The following is a 12,643-nucleotide window of genomic DNA, read 5'->3' as shown; positions in this document are numbered from 1 at the left end:
CTCCACCCTGTCACCTGATCTCCTCCACCCGGTCACCTGATCTCCTCCACCCTGTCATCTGATCTCCTCCACCCTGTCACCTGATCTCCTCCACCCTGTCGTCTGGTCTCCTCCACCCTGTCGTCTGATCTCCTCCACCCTGTCACCTGATCTCCTCCACCCTGTCACCTGATCTCCTCCACCCTGTCATAAGTCATCTGATCCTTGCTCCCACTGCTCGGGACCCTGCGCTAAGTGCTCAGCGATCCTCAGGGATCTCCGTTTAGCAACAGGGCCTAGAGGCTGCAGGTGAGGCTGGCTGGGAGCCTCTGAGAAGGTGCCACATGGCAGACATGTGGCTGGGAACATCATGCCCAGGTGAAGCCAAATCCGGCCTCTGTACCCCAACACCAGATTAAATCTCGGAGACAGTTTGGGGTGAAGTAGAAAAGAATAGCTTTGTTGCTTTGCCAGGCAAAGGGGGCCACAACGGGCTAATGCCCTCAAAACTGTGTGTCCCGACCTGGAGGGGGTAGTGAGGAGTTTTATAGTAATGGTTCAAAGAGGGTGTGGTCAGCTCATGGACATTCTTCTGATTGGTTGGCGGTGAGGTAACTGGGAGTCAGCCTCATCAACCTTCTGGTTGCAACCAGTCTGGGGTCCACGTGCTTGTGGGCAGCGTACAGTTAACTTCTCCCACCTGGGGGGCGGTTTCAGTATCTGCAAAACAGCTCAAAGATATTCTTATGTGTATCCCTTAAGGGGGAACCGGGACCCTGCCCCAAGGCTGCGCTATTGTTTCTTGACTGTTCCTCCCTTGTCTCCGCATCCCTTGTCTCCCCGTCCGGTCCCTTCCCTAATTAGCAACTGTTTGAACCTACCCTTTGGAACTGAGGGAAGGTCATAGAGGCTGAATGAAGCCTATTTCCTGTAATCAAGAAATGGGGGACCCAGCAAGGCTTTTGTGTCCAGGAGCCCCACAGGGTCCTGCTCAGTTTCACAGGGTCAGGACTGTTCCCCACAGAGGCAGCCCAAGTCCAAGGCTTGGGTGGAATGTCAAGACCCCGTGCCGTGGTGCGTGGATTTCCAGGGTGGAGACGTGGGAGAGGGGCAGGACGGTGACTTGGGTGTGTGTATCTGTGAAGGGGGCTTCCGGCCTCTGCCTGGATGTCTGTGTGAGGTTCCCAGCGTGCTTTACTCAGTCCCACCCAAGCACGGGCTGGGGGACTTTCTCCTCTTCCTTGCACCATCATCCTCTAGGCCAGAGGGCCGACCCTCCATCCTGGGGGGCTTAGGGGCATCCAGGGCTGTCACAGTGGGGTTGTCCACGTGAAGAGTCACACGGGAGTCGAGGGCCGGGACCCAGGCAGACAGCAGTCATTCTGAACAGGATGTACTGGCCCTGTCTGTGAGCACGTGGCCCGACTCCCAGGATGTTCCCGGTCCACTCAGATGGGGACAGGACCCTTCGTGGAGGCCACTTCACTCCCATATGTTCCCGGGAATAAAGAGGAGGCTGGGCCCCCTCGGGGGCTGCCCTGCTCATGCCTGCATCGTTGCATCCATTCTCTCCTGGGACCCACTATCCTCTCCTCCTCCTCCTCCTCTTCTCCCACTTCCCCCAGGCGGGCAACTTTACCTGGTCTCCAGGTGGAGGGGAGGAGGAATTGGCTCTGCTTGATCATATATTCTTCCAAACCTTTTCTTCGAACACCTGCATGTAGGTTTTTGAAATCCCCAAAGCCAGGGGTTTGATTCTTGTTTTCTCAGTCCTCTGTGATAGCCGAGGCCATCGAGGTCTTATATCTAGTTACCCTAATGAAGGAGGGTATGGGGACATACCCACTAATATAAAAAAAAATCATCCACCACCAAGTTGCCCCGGGCCACCCCAAGATTCACTGGGAACTGGGGGCGTGGCCTCAGGACTCATTCTAGACGCCCGCCCCCTGGGTGAGGGGGCTGTCTTAGCCCATTCATCATCTCAGGGCTGGATGGGGGTAGCCGGGTGGACGAGGCTGGTGAGGGTTCAGTAAACCTTGGTCCCTCATTAAATGCCACCTCTGATTTGGGCCACTTCACTTGAAAAGGCAAATAGAGAAATGGGCAGAATCCAATCAGGAGTGGTGCTGATAACTCAAGGGGCCCAGAAGGAGACCTTTGGAGCAAGGGCAGAGTAATTGGAATGATCTAGTGCCAAGAAGACAGAGTTGAGGGGTGACTCGGTAATTGCCAAGCTCCGGGAAGGTTCTTCTCAGGAAGATGCCAACCAGCTCACTCCCCAGCCCCCTTGTCCTCAGAGGGCAGAGCAAGAAATTAGCTTCAATTGGCGCTGGAAAGATTTAGGTTACGTGTAAGGAAGAACTTTTTAAACCCTGAAATATGCTACCAAGAGAGGCTGCGGATTCTCTGGAGAGTATCTAAAAATAGCCTGTTCTTTAAAAATAGATCTGGGCAAGCTTTAAACAGCATCAGCTTAGCTTCTTGGGGTTGGTTTTAAGTGCAGGCATCCGCAGCGGTGTGGGGTCCTCCCCAGGCCAAAGGGCAGAAGGGAGAGTCAGCCTTTAGCCCCTGTCAGGGCAGACATCTGGATGGATGTTCGAGATTTGCATAGATAAGGGATTTCTTTTTCTGTCTGCCCCCAGTTGATTGGTGTCATGAAATACCTGCCCTTAGGATCTCAGAGTTTTCTTTCTGTGGGAGGATGTTATAGGGCTGATGTTAATTGGGTCACTCCCGCCAGCTTCTCCCACTCTGTCCCCATTCCTGAGTCAGGTCTCTCCAGTGCCCTGAGGCTTTGCTGGGAATCCATCCCTCTCAGCGGTGCCAGACGTGACCCTCCAGCCACCTGCTCGCCCACCTCTTAATCTCAGCACCCTTGGCCTGGCCTCGACCTCTCACTGCAGCTGCCCCTCCCGGACCTCCCTGCTCCCACCTTCTTGCCAGTCCGTCCTCCACCAGCAGGAAGAGAGGGCTTTAAAAAAAGGCCGCCTGGTTCTCGCCCCGAACTTACAATTATGCAATTCCTGCCCATTGCCCTCAGGAGAAAGCCTGAACTCCCAGGATGGCTTCAGAATTTTCCATGCAGCCTCTTGTTTACCCTTCCAGCAGCCGCTCTCTGCACCCATATGCCCTACCTAACGGCCCATTACGGCCCCACCAAACCCCTTTGCCTGTGGGCTCTGCTAGAGCTGCTCCACTGCCTGGTCCGCCCTCCTGCTCCCTCTCAGCTTGGATGTCACCCCCTCTAGACACCTTTCCTGACCTCCCCACCTAAACCTGGCCTAGGAGCCCAGCTAGGGTTCCCGCAGGACCCTGGCCTCCCCCGTTGGCTGCCCTGCCACACAGTCGTCCCCAGTTTTCTGTCTCTCACCTCCCTGAGAGCGTTGAAAGCCAGGTCTCTCATTCCCAGGCATATTCCCCCAGCTAGAAGGAGGCCTGGTACACAGCAGGTGCTCAGTACATGCTCGGCGACTAAAAGTCAGGCTGCCCTAGCAGGGGTTTCCCTTTGCTACCTTTGTGCCCCACCTCATCTGGTTTCAGCTTCCTCCAAGTCCCCATTGGCCCCTCTGTCTTACGTCCCTGACATGACATGCATGGGATGTTGGGAAATCCAGGCCAGTGCCCACGTACACGGAATGTTTGTTTAGACATGAACACTCCCCGAGTGTTCTGAGTAATAACTTGAACAGCATCTTTAATGATAAACTCTATTATAAATTAATTCATCAGCTGATTCCTCTGCTATCTCAATTAAGTGGAGCATGCCACTAACATAATACATACAAACCCTGCAAAAGAGAAGTGGGGCTGGAGGCAAGAGGAGTTCTGGAACTCAGTTGGGCATCATTGCTCCGTATCCCTATCTGGTGGGAGGCATCATGGCTTGGCCCTTCTGTGTGTCCTCCAGACCCAGGAGGCACCACTCTGCATGGCCAGGCTGACTCCTCTCCCCTCACCCGAATCCCTTGGCCATGCTGCCCGGTCTCACTTTAAATTCCTGAGCTCAGGCCTCACACGCAGCAGCACTGCCCCGCCAGCCACACGCACTGCCACGGTTTTTCTGTGCTTTCCCACGCTCTGAAAGGACCATTTCACACCATCTCCTGGTTCCTCAAAACTCCTACATCCGCCGTCTCGCTCTCGGCTGGTGGCCTGGTCTCATCGGGGAGAGGGAGAGGCAAAGCCGCCCCAGTACTGGGATCTTCACTCGCACGCCCTGCTTCCCGTTCCCTTGGACCAAGCATCCCTGCTCTCATCAAAAGCCAGCTCCGGGCTTCCCTGGTGGCGCAGTGGTTGAGAGTCTGCCTGCTAATGCAGGGGACACGGGTTCGAGCCCTGGTCTGGGAAGATCCCACATACCGCGGAGCAACTAGGCCCGTGAGCCACAACTACTGAGCCTGCATGTCTGGAGCCTGTGCTCCACAACAAGAGAGGCCGCGATAGCGAGAGGCCCGCGCACCGCGATGAAGAGTGGCCCCCGCTTGCCACAACTAGAGAAAGCCCTCGCACAGAAACGAAGAACCAACACGCCCAAAAATAAATAAATTAATTAATTAATTAAAAAAAAAAAACTGGCCAAAAAAATAAAGTAAAAAAAAAAAAGCCAGCTCCTCCGCCTTCCAGAACCTTCTCTCTCCCCTTGCTTCTACAATTGCTGTCTGGCTCCTCCGCAGCCTCAGGCTCCCCCTGTCTACTCGAGCACTCTGGGTAAGTGCAGGAGCATCCTATATCTCCCCTCTTCAGGATCCCTCCCTGAACCCCAGGCCTGCTCCAGCTATCACCTCATTTTTCTGCTTCTCCATGCAGCAAGTTTGGACGTCTTCTCTCTAACTGTTTGGCTGTTTTCTGTCCTCTGCTCAGCGTGTTCCATGGAGCATCTGTCCCCCATGGCCTCCATGTTGGCAAATCCAGCAGTCACTTCCCTGTCTTCATCTCTGATCTAACAAACCACTTGCTCCTCCGCGATATGCATCCTTCTCCTCGATATGCATCCTTCTCCTCGATATGCATCCTCCTCCGCGATACGCATCCTTCTCCTGACCTCGGCAGTGCTGCGCTCTGGTTTTCCTCCTGCTGCCTGGGCCTCTGGGCCTCACCCTCCTCTGCTGGCTCCGCCTGTTCTGCTCAGCACTGGATGTTGGCTCCATCCCGGCCCTTCTCTTCTCTCCCTACAGGCCTCTTCTAGGCCCATGTCCGTACGCCAGTGACTCACCCATTTAAATCTCCAGCTCTGACTGTCCCCTGGACCCCAAACTTGTACACCCAAGTACTGGTGTGTTGTCTCAGCTTGGGTATAAAATAGGCATTTCAAATTAATGTAGCCCAAATGGGGTTTGACCCACCCAGACAACTTCCTCCATCTTCTTCATCTTCATGAGTGGCACCATCGTCTGCCCAATAGCCCAAACGCAAACCCCAAGGTCATCCCAATCTCTGGGTAGCCCTGGTCCCTCACACCCCGCCCATCAGCAGGTCCTGTGGACTCCACCTTCGAAACCTGCCCCAGAGCTGGCAACAACTTGAGACCAAGCAGCAGCAGCTTGGCCTGGGCGCCCTTCTTTACCCCAGCTTCCATCACCTGTCTTCACACAGTAATCAGAATGATCTGAAAACATAAATTAGGCCCCGGCTTCAGCCCTCTACTATGGCTTCCCATAGTACTTAGAAGAAAGCCAGATCCCTCACTGTGACCTACAAGGTCCTGGATGACCTGGTCCTCGCCTGCCTTCCTGACCCGTCTCTACCCCGCCCCCCGCCCCGCCCCTTTCCCACTCTGCCGAACCTTCTCTCCCCTTCCTGCTAAGGTCAGGCTCTGGTTGCCTTCAAGCCTTTGCCCCAGCCGGTCACTCCCTCTGTCTGGAATGCTCTTTCCCAGACCTCTCTGTGGCTGCCTCCAGTTCCCCATTCAAACCTCTGTTTAAGTGTCACCTCCTCCGAGAGGCCCTCCATGACCTCCATGACCGCCCACTCTGAAGTGAGCCCCAGGCATTTGCCCTATTTTATTTTCATCACCACACTTTTCACCGCCTGACTTTTTCTTGTTAATCAATGTGCTCATTGTCTGGATCTGTCCACTAGAACCTGAGACCTCTGAGAGCAGACCCCTCCCCCGCCCCCAGGAACAGTGCCTGGCATGTGAAAAGCAGTGATAAATATTCATTGAATGAATGAATGAATGATAAATAAACAAATGATGAGTCTGACGTTTGTTCCTGTACAGAGACAATTTGCTCTCCAGAGTTTTCAGATTTGGCCCTGTCCTAGCTCATTCCCATATCCCAGACCCTGGACCTTTACAGCAGGCAGTGCAGCTCTCCCAAGCACCCTGCAATCAGCATTGAACGGAACGAACCATCTATTCATTTAACAAACACGTATGGAACACTTACTGTGCCAGACCCTGGGCTCGGTGCTAGGGATTCAGTGGAGAGAAAACAGACCTGGTCCCTGGACTAGTGTGAGGTCAAGCAGGCCTACGCAGTGAGTCTCAAACATACATTCATTCATTCATTCATGAAACACTTATGTAGGGCTTATTATCTGCCAAGCACTATTCTAAATGCTTTACAGTATAAGCCACTTAATCCTCATATCAATCTATGAGGTAGGCATTATTATTATCCCCATATTACAGTTGAGGAAACTGAGGCACAGACGGGCAAGGTCATCTACCCAAGGTCATATAGCTTGTAAGAGACAGAGCTGGAAACCAGACCCTCCCTTTCCCTTTGTTTCACCCCTGCTTTACTGTGGGCTCACCTTTTGACTCTCCTGACTTTGGCTCTTAATTCTGGCCCCGACACCAGCCCCTCCGGCCTTGACCACAGATTTCGGCTTCCTCAGTCTGACCAGCGGAGGGCAGGCCTGGGAGTCATGGCAGCTCTTTTTGCCTTGGGTTCTGGGTGGCATCACCCCCAGCCCAGCTCTGAGCCCTCAGCCAGCATCCCCCACCCGTCAGTGCTCTGCAAGGTCCCGCAGGGGCAGGGAGGAGCCATGCCTGCCTCACCACAGGGGCTGAGAATCCCATTTATGGTGTCAGGAGTTGGGAGGTTCCAGAAACCACAGGATGAGAGATTTACAGCTGTGAGTTTCGTGGTGTAAGTCCATGCCAGGAAGCAGCACAGAAAGCTGCCTTCGTTTAGTTGCCACTGATTTAGGAGGTGCCGTAACTCAGCAGAAAGTCACTTTTTAATTCAGAGTGAGCTGGAAACAATTCCTTCTGCTGAGGATTGTTACAGCAGATGCTACTGGTGGTGGACCTCACTTTACAGAACAAACGTGCTTCCAGAAACTTGATTGAGGGCTCTGTTTTTTTAAGCAGACTCGTTAGAATGCAATCAGAAAATCTCACCAGCCTATCTTTGAATGATTTGTAATATTCATTTATTGAATTTTCTTACAGCATGGCCTTTCATATTTGGGAATAAATGGGATTCAATTGAGAAATCAATGCATTTCTAAACTAACAATTTGGAAAATTAATTATTCTGCCAACAGGCTGGGTCCAGCTTCTGGGTCTGGTTGGTAGTTTTTGTATTAAAATACTGTTCTGTCCCCACTGTCCTAGTACATGGAGCAGTTGTTCTCATGAACGTTTTCCTTCTTCAGTGGATGTTCTCTGGAATTACCTATGTCTACTGTTATCCCCACTTTATAGATGAGAGAACCAAGGCACTGACAGGTCAGATAACTTGGGTAGCATCTGGACAGACATGGTGAGGAAGAAGCTGAACGTTACAACAGCTGAGAGTTTAGAGAGCAAGTCCAGCCTTCAGAAAAGGACCTGGGCAGTGGGTGGGGTTGGGGGGTGGGGCTAAAGAAGGGGTCCAGCCCCACAGAGGAAGCAAGGTTCTGGGTAGGGAAGCACTTCTAGAGGGAATGAGCAATGGGCCGAAAGGAAGAGACACCTGTCCTTCCAGCTAACAGACTCCACCGTAAGTTACAATGATTGAAAAAACAGGGGGCGGCAATTCCCTGGCGGTCCAGTGGTTAGGACTCCGAGCTTCCACTGCTGGGGTCCTGGGTTCCATCCCTGGTCAGGGAACTAGGATCCCACAAACCATGCGGCACAGCAAAACAAAAAAATAGTGTGGCATTGTCACAGGAACAGAGAGAGATCCATGGCACAGAATGAGAGTTAGGAATAGACTCATGTAATGTGAGGCTTGGAATGTGGTATAAAAGTGTTATCAAAAATCATTGGGGAAAGAACAGTCCCTTCTATAAGGGTTCAGAGCAATTAAAGACTCATTAAAAAAAAAATTAAGTTAGATCCTTACTTCACACCATTCACCAAGATAAATTCCAGATGAATTAACATAAATATCTATAAGTATGTTAGAAAAAATATAGGATAATGTGCTTATGGTGTTGGTTTTCTTAAAGTAGACACAGGAAGCAAAAACCAAAAAGCAAAAGACTGCTAAATTTGACTGTATTAAATATCAAAATGTATGACAAAAGCAGTTTTGTTCATAACTGCTAAAACTTGGAAGCAACCAAGATGTCCTTCAATAAGTGATGCATCCATATGGTGCAATATTATTTAGCAATAAAAGGAAAAGAACAAACAAGCCATGAAAAGATAGGGGAGAACCTTAAATCCATATTGCTAAGTGAGAGAAGCCAATCTGAAAAGGCTACATACTGTGTGATTCCAACTACATGACATTCTGAAAGCACCCCAACTATGGAGACAGTAAAAAATCAGTGGTTAGCAGGGGTTCAGAAGGAGTGGGGAGGGAGGGATGAACAGGTGGAGCACAGGGGGTTTTTAGGGCCATAACTATTGGACACAGTAATGGTGGATACATGTCACTATGCATTTGTCAAAATCCATAGACTGTACAACACAGAGAGTAAACCCTAATGTAAATTATGGATTTCATTAATAATAATATATCACTATTGGCTCATCAACTGTAACAAATATACACTCTGTTGAAAGATGTTAATCATGGGAGAAACTGTGAAGGCAGAGAGAGGGGGCATTTGGGAACTCTGGAACTCTCTGTATTTTCCGCTTAATTTTCTGTAAACCTAAAACTGCTCTAACAAATAAAATCTTTTACTTAAAAAAAAAGTGCTTTTTCCCCTGTGCTGTACAGAGGGAAAGACAAGCAGTAAGCTATTTGGAGTCTATACAATAGACAGGTTTAGTATCCAGAATACATAAAGAATTTCTATCAATTGATAAGGAGAAAGATTTTTAATAAAAGGAAATTGACAAAGGATACAGACCAGCACAGTCATAGAAGAAGAAATAAAAATGGTTAATAAATAACATGAAAAATGCCCAAGCTCACTAGTAATGAGGGAAATTATAAAACTTAAAACAATGTTGAGGTGTCATTTTTTACCATGCAATGGGCAAAATTGTTCATGTTTTATAATATCAAGTATCGGTGAAGATTTGGGTGAGGACTCTCACAAAGCTGGCGGAAGTACGACACGGTACCTCTGCTCGGGAGAGCAGTTCACAGACACTGATTAAAATTTAAAATGCACACGCTTTACGACCTGGCAGTTCCTCTTGTTGTTCACGCTGGAGGCATACTTGCTTGTCCGCACAAAGAGACTTGTAGAAATGTGTTCATTGCAGCATTGCTTAGAGAGCAAAAAGCTGGAAATAACTTAAATACCATCAACTGATTGGATAAATGAAACATGGTGTATCATTATCAGGGAATCTTATGCATCAGTTCCAAAGAATAAGGTACGTCTGTTATGTACCTCTTGGAAGTTCACCAGGAATTGTGTCAAGTAAAGATAAATAAGATACCCATGTGGCTCAGCCCTTGTCTCCTTCTAACAAACTGAGCCAAGGCAGAGGGGACCTGAGAGGCTTCTAGCATACCTGCCGGGGTATGACAGAGGATGAGGTCTAAGCCTGGCAGAGACAGCTGGGGAAGGCTGAGCCTTTAGGGGATCTTCGGGGGCCTCAGCACCTGTCACAGTCACCCTCTCCCTGGATTTCCTGACTCAGGTGCTCCCCGCCAGCCCTGGAGAGCAGCTCTCATCTGAGGCCAGAGGTCCATGAGGGGCTGGCCCCGGCCCAGAGATACAGGCAACCAGCGCTGAGTCCTCTGTCTCCGTGGGGCCTGGGGTCAGGTGACAGGAAGGAGACAGGTGTGCTGGATCCTGCTGGCTCAGCTCCCGAGACCCGACTGTGCACACCTCTTCTCTACTCCGCTTTCAGTGACATTACACGGGTAGCTTGAAATTGGCCATGGTGGGATTATTCACACCATGGAAATTGGCGAACGCTACAAATCATAGCTTTTTCTCTCTCTCTCTCTCTTTGGGGAACCTGGTGTTAAACATTTACCTTCACACCATGACAACACAGGATGTCCCCCTTTGCCCTCACACCTGCCCGCAAGGCTGGGTTTCAGGACTCGGTACCTCACTGCCTCTTTACTTCTGTCTTTTCTTATCTCTACCCCTTCTCTCCTTATCTCCATCTCTTCTCTCGTCTCCACAGGGGAAAGGGTGACTGGGGCAACAAGGGGAGGACAGATGCATTCTAGGCAGCGTGGGAAGAGCCCTGGCTTTAAGGGCATTTGCATCTGGGCCCCCGTCACAACTAAGCCATCTACTCCCTTTGTGACCTGGGACAGACTTGACCACTCTGAGCTTCTGTTTTCTCACATGTAAAATGGGAATAATCATATTCAGGGCTACTATATACAGCCTTGGAGGTGTGGTTCTGCTTCAACTCCGGGGAGTGATGTGCACATAGACTGTGACGTGAATGGAGCCATATGGAGATGTGCAGTGGGCAGCCTGAACAACGGTACATGGCCCACATCATCATACTTACTTCAGAGAGTTGTCATGAAAATTAAACGATAATACTGTAATGGAGGTGAACGAGTCTGACAGAGTGCCTGGCACACAGTAGGTGCACATGCATTGTTGGTTTCCTTCCTTCCTCTTGTCACCTATCTCTTCCCTCCTCATCAATACTGTATCACTCCATCTGAAAATTAGGTCCATGCCAGTTAGCCCACAAAGGCTCCAGATGCCATAGTCCACACGAGCAATGTCCCCAGGTTCATAATAATCCTGGTAACTGTAACGATTGCATGCCCGCTAGGCAGCAGACATGGAGGCTGCCTCGCTTCATTTCAGCCACTTTTCACCTTACTTGTCATAATCCTCATCTTAGGGTTGAAAGACTTGAAGCTCAGAAGAGTGAGATGCCTCGCCCAGGGCCACACAGTGGAAACGTGGTGGAAAAGGATTCCCCCTCAGATCCCTTGGAATCAGAGTTCTCCCAGCCAGTGGGTTTCAAGATTTTTGACATGACCATGGAAAAACATTTCATATTACAATCGCTATACACACGCACGTGCATGATGCGTGGACACGCACATGTATAGAACTGAAAAGTTTCACAAAACAATATTTACTTCTGCTACATTTGATGGTATCAGATATCTATTCCATTCCACTCTTGTTTGTTTACTTTTTTTATTTTTTTAAATTAATTAATTTATTTATTTTTGGCTGTGTTGGGTCTTCGCTGCTGCGTGCAGGGTTTTTCTAGTTGCGGGCTTCCTCTAGTTGCAGGCTTCTCATTGTGGTGGCTTCTCTTGTTGCAGAGCACAGGCTCTAGGCACGTGGCGCACGGCATGTGGGATCTTCCCGGACCAGGGCTCAAACCGGTGTCCCCTGCATTGGCAGGCGGATTCTTAACCCCTGCACCACCAGGGAAGTCCGTGTTTGTTTGTTTTAAATGCTGGCTGCAATCCATGCAATCCATGAAGTTGATTTCACAATCCACTAGTCTAGTGAGTCAAGACCTGCAGTTTGATAAACATTCTCTAAGCAACTTCTCCCAAATGACCTTCTAACACAGGTATCAGCAAACTCTGGCCCACAGGCTAAATCCAGCCCAACGCCTGCTTTTGTAAATAAAGTTTGATTGGTACACGGCCATGCTCATCCCTTTATGTACTGTCTATGGCTTCTTTGTGCTGCCACAGTAGAGTTGAAACCCACAAAGCCTAAAATGTTTACTTATCTGGTCCCTAACAGAAAAACTTTGCCCATCCAGAAGCAGATCTGACTCTGTGTCTCCCTTGTTTACATTTCTCCAGGGTCTCCCTTTGCCCTCGGCTCAACTCAAACTCCTTGGCAGGCTTAGAAAACCACCGCCCTCTGGTCTTCCGTGTTCCAGTCCTGCTGACTGTCCTTCCCTGGGGGTCCATGCTCTCCCCAGCGCTAACAGGCCCCTGGTGGGTAGACAAAGCCCCACCTTGCTTCCTGACACCTTGTCCTGCTCCCCCCTCACAGGTCTCCTGGGAATGGTAGCCCATATGATGTACACGCAGGTGTTCCAGGTCACCGTGAGCCTCGGCCCTGAAGACTGGAGGCCCCATTCCTGGGACTACGGGTGGTCCTTCTGGTAAGTGGCTTTTGACTTTCAGACACCGGAGCCCCGAGGCATGCTGGAACTTCAGTAGCTCAACCCAGCTGGGAAACAGAGGAAGGTGGGGCATCGGGGGGAAGCCCAGAGTCCAAAGACGCTTTGAGATCCTAGAGCTGTGGTTGACAAACTATGGCCTCTGGGCCAAATCCAGCCCATCACCTGTTTTTATGTAGCCCTCAAGCTAAGGATGGTTTTTACATTTTTAAATGCTTGAACAGATAAATC

General features: G+C 50.2%; 1 protein-coding gene across 2 annotated transcripts in view; it reads left to right on the top strand.

Annotated features, from left to right (window-relative positions):
- GSG1L (GSG1 like) overlaps positions 1 to 12,643 on the top strand; it is a 210,404-nt gene that overhangs the window by 157,049 nt on the left and 40,712 nt on the right. For both annotated transcript variants that reach the window (XM_061209312.1, XM_061209311.1), the window contains one exon: positions 12,283 to 12,394. In XM_061209312.1, coding sequence (XP_061065295.1) covers positions 12,283 to 12,394 — 112 coding nt within the window. The remainder of the gene's footprint in view (positions 1 to 12,282; positions 12,395 to 12,643) is intronic.

Source organism: Eubalaena glacialis, chromosome 13 (genome assembly GCF_028564815.1).
Source record: "Eubalaena glacialis isolate mEubGla1 chromosome 13, mEubGla1.1.hap2.+ XY, whole genome shotgun sequence".
In the NCBI taxonomy this organism is placed as follows: domain Eukaryota; kingdom Metazoa; phylum Chordata; class Mammalia; order Artiodactyla; family Balaenidae; genus Eubalaena; species Eubalaena glacialis.
The sequence above is the reverse complement of the archived record's forward strand: the minus strand, read 5'-3'. Positions and strand labels throughout refer to the sequence as shown.